This window comes from Strix uralensis, chromosome 15 (assembly GCF_047716275.1).
Source record: "Strix uralensis isolate ZFMK-TIS-50842 chromosome 15, bStrUra1, whole genome shotgun sequence".
NCBI lineage: Eukaryota > Metazoa > Chordata > Aves > Strigiformes > Strigidae > Strix > Strix uralensis.
Genome location: NC_133986.1, coordinates 20,078,435 through 20,100,989, shown reverse-complemented (window position 1 = coordinate 20,100,989; position 22,555 = coordinate 20,078,435). Strand labels below are relative to the sequence as shown.

At 41.3% G+C, this 22,555-nt stretch overlaps 1 protein-coding gene across 7 annotated transcripts in view; it reads left to right on the top strand.

The window, feature by feature from the left end:
* TSPAN4 (tetraspanin 4) overlaps window positions 1-22,555 on the top strand; it is a 501,360-nt gene that overhangs the window by 367,790 nt on the left and 111,015 nt on the right. For all 7 annotated transcript variants that reach the window (XR_012631035.1, XR_012631034.1, XM_074885334.1 and 4 more), the window contains one exon: window positions 9,761-9,952. Coding sequence is in view for 5 of the 7 variants with exons in the window: in XM_074885334.1 (XP_074741435.1) it covers window positions 9,761-9,952 (192 nt within the window). In the remaining 2 variants the exon portion in view is untranslated. The remainder of the gene's footprint in view (window positions 1-9,760; window positions 9,953-22,555) is intronic.

Here is a 22,555-nt window from a genome sequence, read left to right as displayed (position 1 = left end):
GAAATGTGGCAGAGAGGCTGGGGGGCGGCGGGAAATAAAGATAGGAGAGGGTGGAAAATTGTGTTGGAGCAATCTGAACCAGTCTTTCATTGCACAATTTTCTTTTATTCGTGAAGCCTCAGCACCCCCACCTTGTACTGCAGTTGTTTTCTTGTTCATTTTATTCCCAACACTAACCTCACACCTTATGTTACTTCCATTGATTGATGCTGTAGTGTTGCTGTGATATGGACTGGAATGTGTCTTTAGCTTTACTGGAAGGGTGGATATGAAGTAGCCTCTTAATAAATAGCAGTTAGAAGGTTTTCATGCCTGTGACTCATTCAGATAGGAGAGTTGTGCTGGAGTCATGTCCCACAGCTTTCTAGGAGCTGAGATATTGTGTAGACATCCTACTCCTTCCCAAAGCCTTCCTGTCCCTGCTGGGGATGGGCTCAATTCCTGAGCAGGGCTTGAGCTCCTCAAGCGAGAGAGTTGGGCATGCCAGGAATCAGCCTGAGAGTCCTGTGCTTTTGGGGAGGGACTTCCTGCGATACAGATGTGCCTGTCCTCAGGTGTTGCCAGCACCTGGCCAGAGGGAGCAGCTCCCAGGCACAGTATTTATGATGGGATCGAGAGAAGGGAGTGCCATATTGCTGGTGTTCCCATGGCCTGCACCTCCAGGCCTCTGCTGTCAGCTGGTAGGTATAAGAGAAGTGTTTAATGGTGACCCAGTATATCCTTGTTGGCACCATTACTGGCTGCTGAGTGAACTTCAGAAAGGTGGATGAGAGAGGAGAACGTGGCATAGCTGCGTTGCTACTGGAGGGACTCAAGAAGAGCTGTTCTGTTGTGTAGACTGTATGTTTGCAAAGAAATCCAATTTCTCTCTGAAAAGGTCTCCGTCAGGAAAATTATCACAGTGGAATGCATCAGCACAATTTTGGGCCTAGGTGAAGGATGCTCTTAGAATCAGCCTCAAGATGTAAAGAGCCAAACACATTAGTAAAAGCCACCTGCCCCCATTCCAGGACCGAAACCAGAGACTCTCCTTGTGATCTGACTCAACTTCCAGACCTAAGTTCAGCTTCTGCCAGGGTGCATTGCAGGAGACTCTTTGTTCAGACTATTTAATCAATTGGTTTATATAGTCAAGACTTACTTTTTGAAAGCTTTTGTGAGGGAGGATATCAGCTTTAGCTGTCGTCCCTTTTTTCACAGTATCAGCAATTTTCTTTTTTAGATACACAACTAATTTTGCATTTCAACTATAGTATCTATATTCACTATGGATGTTTCTATAGCAACCAGCCTTGTGCTATCTACATACCTCTATGGATGGATTAAACATGCAATATAAAAATGTTTTTCATTTTATTTTTCTGCAGACTGTGCCTGTTAGCACGTTTTAAAAACTTTTTGAGTAATACAAAATACAAGGACCATCACTGTCATCTTTGTACTCCTTAAGAAACCTGTTTATTTATCTTTGCTTTTTATATGACCCTTGTCATCTTATTATTTTACTACCTCTTACTCTAAACCCATCCAATGCCTCTAGGGGAGAGAAAAGCACTAAAGACCAAATAATCTGGATTTTATCCAATGCAAGAAATCTGTGGTAAACCAGGGAACTGAGCTGTGGCTTCTGCAGTCATTGTTTGATGCTCATTATCCTCAGTTTCTCTCAGCATCTCACGAAATGGTTTAGGTAAAATTATCTGTCAACAACGTCCTTTACAGAAATCACAGGCTTTGTGTTATATAAAAGACCAAATTTTACCATTTCCCTTGTTTCTACTGTTTTCAGTATTTAGTGCTATGTATGTAACGACAGGTGACTAAAATTGTGTCAAGAGCTCCAGATCTAGTCTTTTAGAAGTTTATGCTGCAAAGTAATTTAAAAAGTTGTGTATTATTTTACAGATGGGACAGAACTTGGACTCCAGAGCACACCCAGTTTTCTTCCATTTCTGCTTCTTTTTTAAAAGATCTAACTTGATTTGATGGATTCTGATTCCAGACCTCACGCGTGTATTCCTCTTTACAACTGTATCAATTTCATTACAGTCATCCCAGGTGGATTTAGAAATTACATTTGAGAAGCAGATGAAAAAACTTTAACGCTTTCAATTTGGCAGCAGTTAAAACTAGAACCTGAAAAGAGACATATTCTTTTCGTTGTTATGTATTCATCCCTTTCCCTCTTCTGACTCGTGCATTTGCTCTGCGTTTCAGTGCGTTGTCACTAACTCAGTACTTTACTCATAATCCTTAATTTGAATTCGAGTTTAGGCAAGTTTCCAAATTAGATGCTTGTGACACTGATAATAACCATTTTTTCATATTCTGTGATCATGTTTAATCTTTTATAAGCAATGCTGCCTTACTAGGTCATCCTCACCTGTTCTGTTTCTGCATCCTCAATGATATGACTTTGCAGTATGGGGCAATTAAGTGCACTACAGAAGTGACTAATGAAAGTCAGTGGCAGTTAAGCACATGCTTTAAATGCTTTGCTGGATAAGGATGCAGTTGAGCACACGTTTAAGTGTTTCAATGAATTTTGAGCCCATGAAAGGAAAACATCACTCACAAATGTTGTAGTTCTGTTCTTTTGTAACCGTAGTTGATAGAAAACTATGATTTAGAGGAGCAAGTGTGTAGGAGAATGCTACTCATAAAACAGCAGGGATTAACGGAATGACTTTTTATTCACTTTTCCATTAGCGGGGCGTCAGCATGATATTCTGTCTTTTGACATCTTCAATTGTCCCCAAATTTACTTTAGTTGTATGAGACTGCAGTTTAGTGGTGGAACTCAACTGGGGAAGAATAATGAATTTCTTAAGGCTTAAAGCTCTTGAGGCTCAATCCTCACCAGGGTAACTGAAGAAGCAGCGTTTTATTTGTTTCCATTATTGACACTATGGAAATGAATGCCCTTCTTGTGATGCTTCTTTGCCCACATAGAGCTCCAAAGTCCTGTTGGTAGACTTCCTAGGCTTGATAAAAATGCTCTTGGTGTTTTTCAGGCTTACACATTGGGTGGACTAATCTAAAACAAAGCCTATTTATAGGAGAGAAGTGTCTAAAAGGAAAGGAAACAACAACATGAACTACTGAAGTGTGTTTCTTTGAACCTGTGACAAGACTGCAGTGTAGTTAGAGGGCAGTGAGGATACGAATCCCAGGATGTCATGCTGGCTGGCAGAACACAAGTTGGGGTTGTAGCCCTCAGCTACCTGTGTGCATGTACCAGTTGCTTGCCTGTCATGCAGGATATCAAGTTCTGGCCCGTGGAAGATGGCACATCGTGTCTATTTTGAAATCACATTGAGTGCTATACACTGTGTTGCACCGTGGACAAGACAGTGGCTTTTAAAGGAGAGGCAGACAGCATGTTAATGAATTTGTAAGAAAAATTCTAGTATGACATTCAGGACAGATCCCTGGCTGTTGTTGATCAGGGTGGTGACTGATCAGTCATGCCGGTTGACACCAGTGAGGAATGTAGGCCTGCAACTCTTGGAGGTGTTTGACTGCTGCCCATGTACGTAACAGCCCATATTGCAAGATGACATTTTTGTATTTGAAACTAATTTTTAAGCAAAATTAAAAGAATATGGGATGGCAGGGCCAAGCAGCTAGTTTCTTAGAGCTTTTAATTTTTAACTGCTTATATGCAGAGCTGAAGAGATTGGCATTTGAAATGCTTCGTACTTAGTTGCGCTCTTTTAAAGCATCTTCCTATAAGTCATAGAGATACTGGTGAAAGAGTTCAAAAGTGGAATTAAATGACACCAGAACAAAATAAAATTTCAGCTTGAGAGAATATACTGCAGTGAGTAGATGTTCTTCTAAAAGAAAGAGTTGAGTCTGGGAGTAGAGCAGCATCTGTTTGTGGTGTGTAATTTATGTGGGGTAATGTCTGTCTGGGTGGAGCTAGCACTTCTTAGGAGTTGAGACCAGACGTGTCTGTCTGAGGAGCAACACAACTGAGAGCCCATCTGAATTAGATGAGGAAAGGATTTTCTGAGTTGTTCCCTTTTACAGAGGGGGTTTGCAGCCTGTAGGCTTGTGGGTTTTTTCCTTTTCTTTTTTTTTTCCTTCTGTACAAACCTCATGATGTGCCCTACTGTTGAAATCCCAAGTCTCAACAAACTTAGGAGGTTTATCCCAGGACTCAATAGATTGGAGACTTTTCTGCCTGTATTAACACTTCTCTGAAAAGACTTCAGGGGACTGTGCTGACTCAGCCAGCCTGATGATCAAGGTGCTGAAGATGTGTAGATGGAGTGGAGTATGGGGTGGAAAGGACATGCTTAGTTCTTAGAGTGGGAAATCAGGGAGACTTTTTGCAATGCTCTAGAGGATCTGTAAGCCCAGTTCTCGTTGATTTTTTGATGCAAATTATGAGACAGCTCAAGTGCTCTGGAGTGATGACAGCTGAGAATTTGCTGGCGGCTGCCCAAGTTCCCTAAGCAATACTGAAAACCTGGGCCATGGCTGCAAGAGCAGAAGGCAGCACTACAGAGAAGGAATTGCATGTGTGCGAAGAGCTGAAGTGGAGGCATCCTTATTCTGCTTTGGAAGGGCAGTTAGATAATTTAATCTTTTTTTTTTTTTTAAATGTACTATAGCATAAGCACTGAGTTGTTTCTACTTTAGCTATTGATTGCACCAACACAAGAGCCTGTCACGTGTAGGCATAAGTTCTAGGCTTTCCCTGCAACTATTGAGTATCAAACTGCAAAAGATCAAGTGGACTGGGTGTGTAGAGTTTAGCAGATCTTTAGTCCAGATTTGCTAAGGCTGAGAGAGAAGAGTCTAGATAGGATCCATACACCCACTGGGAAAGAAACACAGCTTTTATAAGTCCAATGGATCCGAGGGAGAGGAAGAGATTTTGAATTTGTTTCTAAATTTGATTAATTTGATGAATGAAGTGATTTCTAAACTTGAAATAAACTATGCTTTCATTGATACAAATCCAAGAGTATGATATAGGTAAGGAGAAACAAGGACTTAACTCTTTGGCTGTTGTCTGTATCTATAACCCTGTCTCTGAAAATAGGCTGATGCCAAGCAAAGCAAGCAAGCAAAAAACCCCTGAAATTCAAACCGTAAGTGAACATTAAAAATAAAGAGCGGAGGAGGGTGAACTAAGGAAAACGTACAAATGCCCGTAATGTTGAAAGAGTTTCATCTAGCTGAGTGCCCTATTTTTTTTCTAAAAATTTTTTTATATAATTTTTTTTTCCTAAAGGAGGAAGTATGATGGGTAGATCCTGATCAGATACAATATGAGAAGCCTTGATTAGATGCATTTTCTGTGTAATAAAACCAATAAAAAACCCACTTAAAGACACCAACACCATTATCATGAACAATGAAGCAATTGGTCCCGCAGTATTTTAAGTGCGTAGCTATAACTTCAGAATAATTTTCTCCAACAACATGCATATATCCGGGCCTGCTTGGGATTACTTTGTTTACCATACTGTAAGATCAATTCTAAATATATGCACTGAAGTCTGAATAATTTATTTTCCAACCCATTAGAAGAATTTGGAGGATCTAATTCCATAGGCAGCTTTTCTGCCAAGAGAGTGAGTGCAGAAGTGTCAGTGTATCTCTTGGGGAAGGAGAGACAGACTGAATCTATGCTTTTAGAGTAAGCCACCCGCTTTACTGTTTGACTCTGCTGTATAAATGCCTGTGAGCAATTTGTCTTGAGCAGAATAAACTGCTCCTTCCACAGCCAATTGCAAAGTCCAGGGTTTGCAAAGAACCGACTACTTGTGTCTTTGCATTCATGATTTTGCAACTCAGGCACAGCCATACTGAACAGCCTGTTTGAGATTTACACTGAGGTCTGTCCTGGAACAGACACTTAACTCAAACCTCCTAAGTTTTAGGACTATGACACTATCCCTTCTGATGTCCCTCTGTTTTAGCCTTAGAATAAAAGAATTTACAAAAATTTGCAACATTTATTGGGAAAAAAAATGTTAGAGGAAACTACGTTTCGTTTCAGATTTTGCTGTGACCTGCCTTGTTTGCAACAGAGAGGATTATCATGAACAATTAGGCAAATAATGTGTTAATCCCTTCACAAGGGGATAAAAAAAATGCTGTTGTCAATAGCCTGACATCTTTGAGCGGGATTTGTTGTTTTGTTTTTTCAAAAAGTCAACCCTGCACTCACCACATGGAGTCAATACAGACTCATATTTGGCTGTCAGTAGATCAGGTTCAAGCTGTAGACTTCTCACTAGTCTTTTTGTTTTAATGTTTTCTCTTTTAACCATGACAGCTTCACTGTTTGCATGGAAGCCCTCAAATTGTCAAGAGTAGCCCTGTTAATGGTTTTGGTTTTGTTTAATTTCACATCTCGGCAAGCCCTGAAAGCTGTCAAGACTTATTATCTCATCACTCTGTTTCTGACTGTTTGGCACAAACAAGGACTAGGGGTTGGGGATGGTGTAGAGAGAGAGAAAGTGGAGGAAAGGGAACATCATAAATAACTCCGTAAAATTATCCATAACTTAACAGCTCTTTAGATACCAAGATGAAGAAATCAAAACAGACAGGCAGCGTAGAACCAACTACAACAGTTTTCTCTTCGCTCTGATGCAGAGTAAATAAACGTGATCCCTCTGATCCCTGTATCTTAGACTGGCAATTACGCTGCTGTTCGCTTCCGAAAGAGGGGTGGGGTGGAGAAAGTGAGTTTATTGAATATTTGGGAACAGAAAATATTCTGCTCTCATTGGAAAGGCTTCTGTGGCTGTCTTGGTGGGTCTTGGTTCCATTAAGCGTTTCCTTAACCAGGTGCTTGTGTGTTATTATGGTCATTGGATGGAGACCTACAGGTGTGCTTCACTCCTTGGCAGAAAGGGGGCTTGGAAGAGCAGTTTAGACTAGAGTTAAGGGCAGCCTCCATTTCCCAGGGCCTGGTGTGACAGCTTAGTGACTTTATTCAAGGACCATGAGGGGGAACATTCTGGTGTGGGAAAAGGAACAGAGCTAAACTAAAGTGGAGGAGACCTCAGTACTGCGTGCTGACATTTCCTAAGCAGTGCTTTGTGAAATCCAGTTTGAGCCAGATGGTTTAATGCTCAAAGGATCCCTTTGTGCGTTTCAGGGTTTGGTTAATCAACCTAAGGAAATTCAAAAATAGTAAGATAATGAGCTGCTAGAGAGCCTGATGTATGTTAGAGTATCTCTGAAGCAAGGGCAATGTAGTGAGATACTCCTGCTGGCCAACTGACCTGAAATATTTCTCCCTGATCTAAATGCGTACAGCCACAGTCACGGCATTTTGTGTGAACCGTCTCCTGGTTTTGTGATGGTTTGTGCCACTGGTGAATTCCCAGTTTCCACAGACAAGAATGACTTTGAAGGGAGAAGGCACTGGAATCAAATGTCCTAGGGGCAAAAATGTCTCAAGCATTATGCATTGTACATCATAAAGAATTTAATGGATGATGGAGGAGCGGGCAAATAGGTCTTGCCCTTACCAAACACAGCAGCATCCTTGGCGGGATCCACCTCCCATAACACAAATGATGGTTGTAGGTGTCACTGTCACCCAAAGCAGTGTAGCAACACAGGGAGGGGCAAAAGGTGATGGAATGAGCTGCCTCTTACTGGTGCTGTTGAATTGCTTCAGAACAAAGAACTGAAGATAATAACTAAATGTATTGCAAGGTGCTGCCTCTGCTGCTGCTGGGCATCTGCTTCGCTAGGCTTCACTGGGCCATTTGTGTGGCCTCGCTGTGCCTGCAGCTCTGAGGCTGATTTTGAGGCAGAACATCCTCCAGGCTGCAGAGGCAGAAGCGCAGTTGTGCTTTCCATTGTATTCCTCAGCCAGTTTAGTGCTACTCCTGACTGTATTTGAGCGGTCTGACTAGTTCAGTTTTAGCTTGGGTGTCTGCCACCTCTTCTGCTGTTCTGTAGTCCAGTAGACCTTCAGAATTTTATTCCTATTTTAGGGAATTTATTCCTTTTTTTTTTTTTTCCCATCTTTTTCTTTGTGTCATCTTGATAGGTTTAGTTTATATCCCCTCAGTTGCCCTAAATGATTTGCTATGGGTTACCTTCTTTAAGTATTCTTTCCCCTCCTCTCCCCTGGTTATTCTTCAATTATTTTAGACCATGTTAAAGATCATGGTCCGTAAGTGGGGGAGGTATTTCCAGTGTATGTATGTGGTCAGGGCATGGACTGTCCCTCCATAGTGCTTGCAAAAGGGTGAGTGTGGTGATATGGGATGCCTGTATACGAAAAGGCTGCTGAATGAGATGATTTGAGTCCTGTGTCCTGGAGTCTGCCTTCTCTCAGTGGAGACACGCAGGATGATGCATCTGAGGTACATTACAATGAGGTACAGTTTGGCTCCTTAGTTCTGAACAAAACAGGCTGGTTTGCAACTGGGGTGAGGAGCCCTGCCTTGAGACACAGCTGCCTTTATTGTCCCTTATTGAGGGGGAATTCAGTGGCATGCAGAGGCAACCTTAGCAATTAGTATAAGAAATTACTTTGGCTGTTGTGTTTCTCTTCTGTGTTTCATTTCTGAGGCTTAGCTCTGCCCCAGGATTAGCTCTGTCTTTTTCCTTCCCTGGTTCATGAGCTGCCTTATGTTCATCCACTTTATGCAGACATTTAATTGATACGCTCCTATGTCTGGCTTACTACTCTATGAACACAATTTCTTTCCTAGCCTTTAATTGATTTGGATAATCAAGTGCAATTATAAAACTCAATAAAAATCGGTTATTTTAAAGAGAGAGTGGGAAAGAAAGAAACCTAAGTGATGCTCTGCTGTGTGACTGTATAATAATGCAAAATCCCCTTTGGTTTAATTCTATTTAATTGCTCAGATTGTTACAATTGTGCAGGCTTTCTCACAATTATAAGCAGCACACCTATAAATGTTTGCATTTTTTAAAAGTTCCTTATGTATATAATAATTGTAAATTTTATGTTGTGGCTGCTGCCTGCACAGGCATCCTCCCTTCTTGCTCACATGCCTGGGAAGCCTGTACTACTGCTCCCCTCTCAAACGTTTCCTAAACCAGCCAAGTCCTCTTCTGGGGATTGAATTACCAAACCAGTGGCCACATTAGGAGTAAACATCTGTTTGGGTTTTCTTTAATGTTACAAGAGGATTCTCCCTCCTTCTCTGGCCCCCTTATTCAAAATGCTCTTTCTTCCAAGGGAGGCTAGATCTTGGACAGGAACTAAGAGGAGGTGTGAGGTGTCCTACCAGGGGATGGTCTGTCAAGATTTGTTTATGGCATGTGCCAGGGATGGGAGATGGTGTATTGGGATGGGAAGAACAGGGGATCAAAAGTGCTTCAGCCATTCTGGGCAGCTCTCTGAGGTACCTAAGTAGGATATGGATATTTTCAATCCCTTTGAGATCTGAATCTTTGGGAATTTCTCTTTTACTCAGTGTCTGCTTTTTCACTAGAAAGGAAGAGACCCAATATTTGAAGTCATGTCTTGGATTTAGGAAATCTGGGTCTTTTTCTTGAGTGTTACATCTTACTGATGAGTTCCCCCTCTATAATTTTTTTTTTTTTTTGGTTTCTCCTTTGTCTGTTTTCCCAACTGAAAGTGCCTTAGGGAAAGATTTCTTGTATTTCTTGTAAGGTGTGACTGCGGGATTTACCCCAGCAGAGCCATTCTACCGCTGCCATATTGATATGGATTAATATCTGGGGCTGCTTGGATACAATAACTGAGTTTCTCTGTTTCTCTTTATTTTCCCAGTTGGGAGGCTGTGGAATCCTTGGAGTAGGCATCTGGCTGGCTGTTACCCAAGGAAACTTTGCCACCCTCTCCTCTTCTTTCCCGTCCTTGTCAGCTGCCAACCTACTGATCGTCACAGGGACATTTGTCATGATCATTGGCTTCGTGGGCTGCATAGGTGCCATCAAAGAAAACAAGTGCCTCCTGCTGAGTGTGAGTATTAAGCCACTATGCCGTTGCAGTGTTTGCTTTTTTAAGGTGCTGGTGCTATTCCCAATGCATGTTACAGTGTCCTGTATTGCAGCAGAAGTTGCCCACCTGACTTGGATGAGGTGTGAGTCATGTCTGAATCAATCTTTAACAGCTCTAAGAAGCTGCCAATCATTCCTGACCATGCTTTAACATGTCCTTGGAGAATGAGACCTCTGAGAAGGGAGTTAGTGGTGGTGTGGGTTTCCCTGAACTCTTCAGAGAAGAGGGAGAGGTTTGTGAAGACATCTTTTGCAGGGTAGCCTTGAATTATTTTTTTACTCAACTTTGGTAGCTATCTACTCCAAATGCCTACCCTGGTGAGAGTGATGATCTGAAGTCTGGAGCAGAAAGATAAATTTAGGCAGGAAACATTGTAAGAGGTTGAATTTGGTTTAAATTGGAAATTAAATCCTTCAGATTTGGCAATTCTGGTTTTGCCAGTCATTAACTCTCAAAAGGCTGAGATGTCAGGAAGCAAATGTGCCAGCACAAGGAGACTGCTGTGAAACCAAAGATTAATAAGGTGCCAGGTGTCCATGATTTGGCAGAGGGTTGAGCCACATCCCTGATGTATTTTATCAAAATGTAATTTGATGCCACTCAAAGCTGGACTTTGAGTAGTGAGTGCTTGCTGGAGTTGGTGTTAGTGTATATTGTGGGTCCTGTTCAGCTGAAGACCAGGAAGTGAGCTGCTTTTGCTGCTCAAGTCCAGGACTTCACTGTGAGGTTTGGCAAACCTCAGAGTGAAGTGAAGCTGGGGTTTAGTTTGGTGAGCTGCTGATTCCTTTATAAAAGACTGTTCCTCACTGTGCTTCACACATTCATTTTGCTCCCCTGGGAATTACAAAATGAATTGAGGCACACAGCCCCCAAGAAAAATTCACCCTGTAAAAAAATAAGTGACTGTGGGATTCCATGCCTCAATAGAGGACTCTTTCCAGACCCCTGCCTTAATCAGTTGTTTCTGCTGATTTTTAATGAGTAAAAGTCAGGACTAGTCAGTCTAGGCTAGTAAGGGCTGTTTATGTGGCAGGTAGGTGGTTTAAAACTAAAATGAACAACATCAATTGAAATTAAGGCAGTTTTGTGAATGGAAATTTACACTGGGAAGGCAGAATCTGAGGCTGAAAGTCCTTGACAGCTTTAACAGTCTTATAAATACCCCTTTTGTGGAGGAAGTGTCTGACCAGCCAGATGTAATTACTGTATTACAGCTTCAATGCTAATGCAGCAGGAGTCCACAGGGTGCTGAGTCTAATGGTATAGCTTATATGTGCAAAATTAATCACCTATTTCGTGCTTTTTTTGATTAAAGTCCTCACTCAGGTGTGAGCAGCAATGAGCGGTGTCTTCTTATGTGTCAGGATCTGGCAGTCAGTCCTCGGTACTGGAAGAGTTTCAGCTTTTTATCTCGTATGGTTTGTTGGCCCTCATCACTCCTTTTGGCAAGGGCAAAGTCTCCCTTGATCAGCTGCCACTGCTGCAGCTAGGGGGAATGTACTCGGCCAGCCCACTCCCTTTTCAGGAGACACAAATGATTGCAGGTACCTCCTAACACATACTGCACAATACTCAGAATCTAATGCTCTTCAGTGCATGATGTAAGGACTCTACTTGATGGATCAAGTTAAGTAATGCAAAGGAATCCAAATTCTTTTAGGAACTCTTTGCATGGGAGAATTGGGAAGCTTGATCTGATTTGGTACCAGCATTTCACTCTGTCTGCCTCTCCTTACCTTTGTGTACCATAGCTATTAAGTGTGGCCTCTATTTTACTCAATTTTCTTCAAAATTGAGTTATGTTAGAGCTGATTACAGCTACTTTAATTCTGAATAAGCTCCACTACAGAGGGTTGAAATGCAGTTTCATAAGTCTATGTTGAATTCACTTTTTGTTTAGTCTAGAGTAACTTTGCACAATATGCATCAGTACTTACTCACCCTCATTAAATACCAGTGAGATTTTTGAGCTCTTATGAGTTCTTCCGTTGAGTCTGTCTTTTTGGAAGGGAAATGGATGGTGGTAGGACCTTCTGTTTCTGGGAGCAAAGCCTTATCGTGTAGGTTTTTTTCTTAGTCTTCCTTTCCCCAAATTGCTGATTCTATCTGACTAGTGTTTGAAATAGTGCTTTTAAGTTCAGCGCTGGGGCATTTGGTTTTGGCCAGCTCCTGTTTTTCTGTGTAACTTAGGTAGCAAAATAAATGCTTGAATAGAAGGACTGGCTGAATATCAAACCAAAGCTGTTCTTAGGGTTTGTGGTTGCTACATCTCTTCATCCTTTTCTTATTTCACAGGTGTTTAGGACGGGCTGATAGAGGCTATTCGATTGTATGGATAGTATATTCTGTTTCACTATTCACTGGGTAATGTATTTGATTCTCTTAGTTTACCCTCACCTCCTGAAATTTTGCCAGCCTCAGTGCTAGAGCAATAAAGAAGCAAGTGCTAAACAAACTTAGGGAACTGGGACGGACAGGAGTTAGACAAGGTCTGCAGGCAGCTGAAACAGGTTTGTAGTGGGCTTAAAAGCAATGAAAAGCTATTAATGGAGTACTAGAATAAAAGCAAGAAGTAAAAGCTAGGATGTCGTGTCCCTTGCGTGTTTCAGTAGTCTGTATGCAATAGTCTGATGTGGTGAGGCTTGGAATGAACAAAAAGAAAAGGAAATGGAATAAACCAATCTGGAGAAGTACCCAGGGATGCTATTGTGCTGGGATGGCAGATACACAAGTTATAACCCACGTATATGAGATCAAACATTGCTTCACTGACCAGAACATTGCTGTGTCTCTCTGAGTGAGTAGCAGGTTTGCTGACCTCCCCCTTTCTTCTGCTTGATATAGTCTGAGAGAAAGCCTGGGATGTTAAGTATGACCATAGACAGTAATAAAGATGTGAAAGTCATCTGGTTCTCCAGATGCTCTGAAGTGCACCCTGTCTTAATGGTAGGTTGGTGGTAGTCTTTAAACCTGAAAGGACTGGAAAGACAAATTTCCCGTGCAACAGGAGCACCTCTTGTTCTGCTTCCTAAAAGCAGAAGACAGTGGAAAGGATGTGGCAGTTACAAGTTGGGGAAGGATGTAGTTGGGAGGATGTGCTGCTGTTATTGGGATGGGTGGCTTGGAGCAAGACATTACAGAATATTGCAGGAGGCATGGAGCACCTCTGAGATCCTAAAATGGGCTGGGAGGGAGCAGGGCAGGAAGAACTACTAGCTCCACCCACCTGTGTTGGAGGAGCGGAATTTTATGTGGTGTTAAGACACAGCAGGGTGTTTGTGCATGGTCTTGTCTTATGAATAATGCTACTGTTAGATAATGTGATAAGGGATAAGATTTCCTAAGGAGTCTGCTTGAGTGAATTAGAAATGAGCAGTATCAAAGAGACATGTCAATCTATTTATATTTCATACACTAGGTTGCAGAGCAGATGAGACTCTGATCCTGTATCTTTGTGTTCTTCACATATGACATTTGTATTGGGTTGTCAGAGCAAACCTGTAAGCTCTGTGGTATTAGGCTGCTGTGATGTTAGGTGTAAATGATAATAATTGCTTACCTCACATTTGCCAACAACTTTTGAAAGAAAGGAGGACAGATGGAGAAAAGAGGTCGAAAGCAGAAGTAAAGTTTAATTTGTAAATGAGATTTTTGCATAGCTGTGTGCAATAGTCAGGAATGATCCACTTTAACTCTCTGAATAAGAGCACTTAGCCTAAAGCTTCACAGTTTTACTGACTTGAAAGGACTTAACCTGGTGTCTGCCAGCTAAGGAGCTGGCAGATATTATTTACTCAGTGGCAATGAATAGCCAGGACAACACCTCATTAATCTCTTAAGAAACAAGCCCATTCCTATTCCTCTGCATTCAGAGAAATAGAGTGGTATGAAAATCTAAAATAGAGTGTAAAAATATATTTCAAAGGAAACCCCAACCATCCTGTGTGTTCTGCAAAAATACACAGATGGGGTGAGTCGTGCAGCTGTTATTCTAAGATCTTGGTGAACAAAGAATGGATATTTGCAATGGTTCTTATTTGCTCCAGCTACAATGTGAAAGACGATAAACTTTTCCATCATTAGACTTCCCTAGGGAAATCAGAGCAACTAGCATTTCTTGAAATAAGTATACAACCTGGTGTATATAATCTTGCATCTGAATGTAGATGCAAATTGAGGAGTGAAGCAGGCGAACAATGCGTTCTTGCTTCAGTAAGATTCCTTTGACATTTCTGCTATTCTTGTTGCTCAAGACTGTATAACAGAGGTCCCTCTGCTACAAGCTCAGCTGGAATTAGAAAATGGCAGCTTTGTTCTGATGAGTTGGGTCACTGTCCTGAAGAGGTGACAGAGGTAATAAACTGTGTCTGACTTGAGAAAGTTAGTGTATGGACTTCCATTGGTTTTTTTTAACTGGTACTTAGTCCTGCATTGCAGGATCACGTAGCTGTACTGCAAATCTGGTGGCCAAGAAGGCCAATGGCATCCTGGCTTGTGTCAGCACTAGCGTGGCCAGCAGGGGCAGGGAAGGGATCTCACCCCTGTGCTCGGCACTGGGGAGGCCGCCCCTCGATGAGTGGGTTCAGTTTGGGGCCCCTCACTCCAAAAAGGCCATTGAATGACTCGAGCGTGTCCAGAGAAGGGCAACGGAGCTGGTGCAGGGTCTGGAGCACAGGTCTGATGGGGAGCGGCTGAGGGAACTGGGGGGGTTTAGTCTGGAGAAGAGGAGGCTGAGGGGAGACCTCATGGCCCTCTACAACTACCTGAAAGGAGGGTGCAGAGAGGGGGGATGAGTCTCTTTAACCAAGTAATAAGTGATAGGACAAGAGGGAATTACCTCAAGCTGCACCAGGGAAGGTTTAGACTGGATATTAGGAAGTATTTCTTTACAGAATGGGTTGTTAGGTGTTGGAATGGGCTGCCCAGGGCAGGGGGGGAGTCCCCATCCCTGGAGGGGTGGAAGAGCTGGGTGGACCCAGCGCTGAGGGATCTGGTGTAGTTGGGAACGGTCAATGTGAGGTTAATGGTTGGACTGGAGGATCTTCAAGGTCCCCTCCAACCTAGATGATTCTGTGATTCTGTGAATCTCTATATGCTATCTTGAAAATCTATTTTTGCTCCTTCCCCTTTGCAAATGCGTCACAGTTCTAATGTCCATTGGAGCTATTAGCTGTATCCATCACCTTCGTGAATTTTAACAAAACATTTATCTTGTGTGCTCTTAACCCCATTGCAATACACCTGCTTTTCAGCTGAGGGCAGGTTCCTGCGGAAGATGAGGCACCAGCTTGCTGTACCACTCTAGACATGTGCACATGCCATTGCTCTGTGCTAAAGAAATTTGTGCCTGATTAAGTACTTTTTACTCTTTCATGCCCAAATGTTAACCTAGCTGATCCTTAAGTGTCTGTGTAAACATTGTCTTTTAGGTTAATTGCTTAAGATCTGTGTTTGAGGAGCAAAATTGCCTGAATTCTCTGTCTTTCATACATGTTTAGCAGAGATCTGTATTTGTATGCTTGCACTGAGAAAGGTCGTTATTCCATGGGTAGTCTGGGTTAAAAATCTGTTTTAGACATTAAATCATGATGGATTATGTTATTTGTTATCTGTATTACAGTATCCCCTGCAGGCAGCCCATGAGATCAGGGTGCTCGTTCTGTGTAAAACTCCCAGTAAGAGGAGGTCCCTGACCAGTAGAGCTTACCATCTAAATAGAAAAGACAAATGGAAAGTATTATTATCCTCATTAGACAGATGGGGAGCTGCAGCAAAGTGAAACCAAGTGCCTTGTGTAGGTTGCACTGGGAGATAGTGGGAGAGCTATGAAACACACCCAAATTGTCTAAATCTCAACTCAGTGCCTTTGTCATCTTTCTCTGATTACAGCAGAACATGTCTAGCTGTCCTGCGTGCTACAATGACCTTTAAGAAGTATTTAGTCTATGTTTCCATAATAGTAATGACAATTTTGATTTCTTTCATCATATGTATTATGTCCAAATGATAAATAAATACCAAAAGCAAAGTTAGTTCTCAATTTTTATTTTGTTGAAAGTGCCTAATTGGCACAATTAGCTGGTTTCCATGAGCTCTGCTGCAGGCTGTCCCAGCTGAGCCGAGCAGCCGAATTGCAACATTACCTTCAGTTAAATGGGAAACATTCAGAGAAGCTGCCAGAAAGAGCATGTGAACATGGTCTAATGCAATTTTTTTGCAAATAGGAACTTACTTTTGGTCCAGGAAATCATAGACACTGCTAAAGAACAGTATCAGGCCCTTTGTGAAGGATTTTTATGTCTATTTGGTTGTTACAACACACATGTATAGATACCCTGTTTCCAGACACTTGCAACTTAAATAATAACCCATGTCCGAGAAGGAAATAAGATCCAAAGGCAGCTCTTTATTTCACCTTCTGATTTTGTGACACTTTTTTTTTTTTTTTTTTTGTCCAATGATTTGGTACAAAGAACATGTTCTGCTCCTGGTTGGGATGAGCAACATGGCCAATGATCCAATGAAAAGAGGTAGAGGATGAATCTTGCTTGTGTAGACCTTAAGGGCTAAAACAACCTTAAGTTGACATAGGGGATTCATCACCACATATTGCCCATACAAGAATGTATTAGAAAGGGGAAAGGGCTTGAAGTAGACAAAATGCTGATTCCTCTCTGATTACCCAAAGCCAGTTGCATTCTTATAAAGCACCAAGGTTGGGTATGTTCCATCAGATCAAGAATTAGGTAAATAAGATGATGGCTTAGATACACCCTCTTTCCCCTTATTCCTGATTTGTGCATAAGCCCTTTTTTTCTTTATTTTTTTTTTGTAGGAAAGCTGGTTAATGAGAAGGAGGAAGAAAATAATAATTAAGAGAGATCTGTGTTCAGCTTAATTTAAATGAGAACTTCATTTTAATAAGCACAGAGTTCATGACAGTTGCTGGAATGAATAAGATCAGAATTAAACCTTGATACTAGGTCAGGACCAGCTGTGGAAAGAGCTGATACCATATATGTAACTGAATGACTATCTAGACATCAAAAGGCTTTTATTTATGGAATAGTCCAAGGGGAAAATGAGTGCCCATGATGTTTTGTACTGTGTTGTTGAGAGTTTTCTGAACTTCAGCTAGCTCATCTGTAAGTGAAATAGCAATAAAGAAAATGAGTAAAAAGTTAATGAGTGGGAAGAAAAGGAGAATAAAAAAACCTACTGTTTTCACTAGTGTCATTGGATCCAATCAGAGAGCTGACAGCTGAAATTCCATTGGTGACAGGGAATTTATTTCCAAGCAACTAAATGGGAAAGAAATAGCCCGTGAATGACTTCTTCTCAGTAATTTAATGCTACAGACCAAACAGTAGATTCTCATTCCAGCTTAGCACATGAGCTTGTGTTCTTTTAGCAATCCGAATAGCAAAATCCAAGGAAACTGTGGCTGCAGCCACGGCAGCAAGCAAGTGATGCAAAGACCAGGAAGATACCAGACACACGGAGAGCATTGTACATCACGTATAGCGCTTCTCTGTGTAGTGCTGTGTTGCACAGGAAAGCCCTAACTTGCTGCCTGTTTGGACTGTAAGTACTGAGCACCACACTCCCCTAGTTTTGTTGCCTCTCCTTCGTTAAGAATCTGCTCCTCGTTGCCTTTCAGTTTTTAGCTCCTTCTGCTTGGCTGATACTGAAAGTAAGGAGTGGATGGGACCTGTCAGAGTCCTCCCCTTCCTCCCTTCTTTTCTTCAGCTCTGGTAGCAGTTAATTGAAGGACCTGGCAACAGAGGAGAGAAACAATAAAGTCGTTTTCCTTCCCATTTTGCTCCCATTTTGCAAATAAAGAACAGGTAACCTGTGTGCTCCTTGCCAGCCCAGACATTCATGTCACTTTTGAGCATAACATTTGATAATTTTTTTTCCTAATAATAAAATCATCTCCTCGGATAGAAAGCCACAGGCTTACCAAAGCAGCATGTGTGCTTATATTCCCCATCATTCGTTTGCTATTTTAGCCACCTTAACACTTAAATTGAAGAGCAACATTGGCTTTTTTAAAGGACTAAAATTACCTGAATCTCAGAAAAATCTAACTCTGGGGGTAAAGAAATGGAGGCTAATTTGTGTAAATCAGTGATGCCTACACAAGTTGTAGCCAGAGCTGATTTGATGCTAAAGACATTTCAGCTCCTCAGTAGGAGAATATTATCAGCCAAAATGCAGAATTAGGTAAACCAAACTGGCTTGCTGTTCATTTTTTAATCTGCTGCAAGGCTGACCCATGTGCATCTGATGCAGCAGCCTCTGTGTAGCACATTTGGGAATAGCAAACTGGGGAGAAAACCAGCAGTAGAATTTAAATACAGACAAAATACTCTACCTTGTCCTTTTTTCTCTTCTTGACCATCTGCTTCTCACCATTTCCTTCACTTACACATGCAGTGCAGTTTCTAGGTGCTGTTCTGAGACTCTAGAAATAAGAGAAATTTTCTATTATTATAGTTAGCAGGCGAGATCCCATTGCAAGCTTAGCTTAGAGTTTGCAAATATGTGTAAAGAGAGAACTGCAGAATTTCAGAGTAATTTTTTTCCCCTTCAGCTCAGCAGCGTAGTCACGTCATTTGCCCTTATCTTGGGGGAGCTTCTGTCAATTTGCCCAGCACTTGGGGTCAGCCAGACGTTCAGTGTGAACATGAGTGTGAAGCCAGCCCTGCCGAGTCACTCGCTCCCCATGCAGGGTGTGTGGGGACCACTGGCTGCTGCTCTCCTCCTCCTCTTGGGGCACCGACCTGTCTGATCATGTTTCATGCTGGAGCTCCAGATGACAAGAAATATCCTGGGGATGGTAGATTCAGGGAAGAAGCTCTATTTCCTAAATACACAGGTGATGTTAAAGTCTGAGTAGAAGGTCTAAGTTTAGACACTAATTAACATTGTATGTCTGTGCCATAGATGGAGAATACTGGATTAATCCCAAACCAGAGCCTTTTAGTTGTATTTGGTATTTTCATTAGCTATGTTAGATGGACTCGGGCAACTGCTTCATTATTAATGGAGTGGCGCAGGGACTTGTAAGAGCTAGTCTGATGTTTTAGTTCTTCTTCAGCCTCATCATACTTCACAAACAGGATGAGTTTCTGTCTTGACTAGGATAAAGATTGACACCAGATCACATCACACCTTTGCATTATGTTTGCAGAAGAGATGAAGCAACCGTTAAAGAGAGTCGAAGGCCAGCAAGGCCTTTATTTGTGCTAAGGAATAATAATTTGTTAAATGGGCCTATACCCACCTGCTCTTGTGATGTGAGAGTGATACCTGGCTAATATTTGATGACATGTCATTGATTTTGAGTCAGTTTTTGGAGAAGGTGGAAGAGGACTAGAAATGCCACAAAATGCCAGTTAAAATCCTACGACACATAGTATGGGAAAGTCAAGTCTCTCAGCTCTCACTTACTAATGCAGTAAGACTGAATGATTCCAACTGAAAGCAGTAATGAGACTAAAATGAAACACTGTTAATGTGTTAAAGCTGCATATGTTGTATATCTTCCCAGAAATAATTACTGCAGATTTCGTTGAGCCTTACTGATCAGCAGGAGTTTTTGCACATTCATAAAAGATATAGTCCAAACATAAACAGAGCTGTACTATATATCCGGCAGGCATAAAGCATGCACGACTTTGTCACAATCACAATGAATTAACTATTAAGGCTTTTAGAGAATAATAGCTGATGAACCAAATTTAGATACATGCCATTTTCATAATAGGGTTTCTGTTCATAAGTTTGCTCATATACATTACTGCCTTTTTACAGTTTATGAGCAAACTTACCATTTTTATGCTGAAAAAAAAAAAAAAGATCAGGAGGCTAAAGAGATTTACATCCAAGGAAGTATTAAAAGATCTAAATATGCACAGCATGGCAGAGAGAGGGCTCAGATGGGACATAAGTCTGCAAATATTTGAGGAGTCTAAATATTATGGGCAGAAATAAAGCATGCATGATGCTATGAGGGTGGTAAGTAGGAGCGATGGTATGGAGCTAACAAAAGGAGAATTCAAACCAAGTGTCAGCAAAAGCTTTGGTATTGAGATGTGGAATCAGAATCCACTGTGATGGAAATTGATGGAAGCAAGCTGCCCTTTTCCTTTTGTTGTGTTTCATGTGGTAGATCAATACACTGGGATTCTATTGACTGTAATTCCACTTATTGTTACTGTCTGGTCACTGTCTTGTGATTTCTTATTCTTTGCTCTGCCTCTTTCTGTACAAGTCTTCCAGGCTGCCGAAGTCATTTCTCTAAGATGCAAGTATAATTCCCATTGTATTTTTTTCTTCTGTTCTCCTCTCCTTGCTCAGTTCCTTGGGAAAGAAAAAGAGAATTTTAAAAAACTAAGCGAGCCTTTCATAATGTTCCTACTCCCTATTAATATATCAGATCAAAATGCCTTTGGGGAATTATGTTAAATCAAACTTCTTGTGAGAACTAGTGATACATTAAACAGTTTTGCTTTCAGAAGTGGAAGAGTTTATTTTTTTTTTCTTTTTTGAGTGCTGATAAAATCTGTACCATAACAGTTTTTATTCTGTGGAAGTCATGTATGCAATAAAAAAGCTATTCTGGGAAACCTTTTAAAATGCTTGGGGATGATCTTTGTATTGCTGTGCATTGGCAAACATTGGTACCTCAAAGCAGGTACCACACCCCTATAAAGAGCAAGTGGTTCTGCAGTACCTGGAGTTCTGTTTCCCAGGACCTCAGTGGGAATTCCTGCATTGTTTTTGACTTGTCATAGATGGCTTGACTTTTTCCAAAGTGTGGAATGTGCAGTAAATTTGACAATAGTTTATAGCATTCGGGATCTCCGACAGTGCTACTCTTTTTGGTGCTTGACTTTATGCACCTAAGTTTGTTGATGCATCAGTTTTAATTTGGTTAGGCATGGGGATGCTACACTTCTGCAGGGAAAATTTAAGATTTTGGCTGCATGGCCAACCATAGTAATGAGGCATCTCCACTCAGTCTACTAGATGTTATTTCAATATAAATGTAATTTATGATAAGAGAACAGGAAAACTATAAAGCATATTAAATTCAAGGAGACTTCTTCATTTTCAGGCAGCTTGGTAAAGTGTGGCTGGTATAAAATCCATTAAGTTCTTTTGACTTTAATGGAGCTCTGTGAATTTGTAGGTAAAGGTTTGACTTCATTTATTCAGAGAAGAGAGATACTGTTTACACCTTCAGTATTAAAGATAAGATGCTGTCCCTGCAGAGAAGGTTATGTGCAGAATGTGATGTGATTTTTTGATAGTATTTCTGTTCATATCAAATTATAATCTAAAAATCAATTAAAAAAAAATCTTTTGGGCAGATAGTTTAGACCTAAATCACAGTAACACAATCTGATAATCCTCCTTTTAACTCAAAAATAAAGGACCTTCTCCTTTTGATCAGAACAAGCAGAGCTTTTTCGAATGTGTGGAGAGTCTGCACTTTAATATGTTCATTTGTCTTAAATCAGAATAAAAAGGTGACTGTAATAATTGGGTAGTTGTGGGTTATACCAGGCCCCACATTCCCTTAAATTTCTTGACACTGAGAGAGAATAACACCTTCTTCCAGAATAAGATAAGGCTACATCTGGAGTGCTTATCCCAATTTGGGGCTCCCCAGGAGAAAAAACACATATATACCAGAGGAGGAGGAGTCCAATGGAAGGCCACCATGATGATTATGGGGCACATGATGCGCAGGGACAGACTGAGAGAGCTGGGTTTGTTCTGTCTTAAGAAATTAAAGTAAGGAAGATATTTTATTCCTGTCTTCAACAACCTTACGGTAGAGTCTAAAGAAAATGCAGCTTTGGAAAGATCCACAGGGATCAGACAAGAGGTAAGAGACAAGTTACAGCAACAGAAATTCCTATTAGAGATACAGAATATTTTTGTTATAATGAAGATAGTCAAGTATTGGAAAAAGGTGTCCAGTGAGGGTGTGGATGGCTGCCCATCTTCACCCTTGGAGACACTCAGAAGATGACTGGGCATAGCTCTGCACAGCTTCATCTAGTTGACTGTGCTTTTAGCAAGGGGTTGGACCAGATGATCCCCAGAGGTCACTGCCAACCTATATGGTTCTGTGATTCTAAGAGGTAGTCTTCTGGCAGCTGGAACTGGGCTATTCTTGGAAACCAAAGTTATATATGTACATGTTAGGAGCAGGCAGACAAATTAAAATCCCTCCCAGGCTATGAAGTTAGACTTCTCTTGGAAGACAAACAGTTTTAGCCCAACAAATCCTCTGTAATTCCTACTACCTGAGGCGCTTATTAGGAAGTGAAATGTAATACTGAAATTAAAGCTGATCAGTGAGGATTTGGTAGTCCAGCCTAACTAAAAGGCAAAATGCTTGACTGTATCAAGCTTGCAGTTGATGTTAAAGAGGAATGATTGACTGTAAATATTCTTTTTTTTTTTTTCTTCATCCTGGAAGCTGCTGCAGCCCAAGAGCAGTTAGCTTGCTGGAGTACTTTCACAGGAGCAACCTCCCTGCTC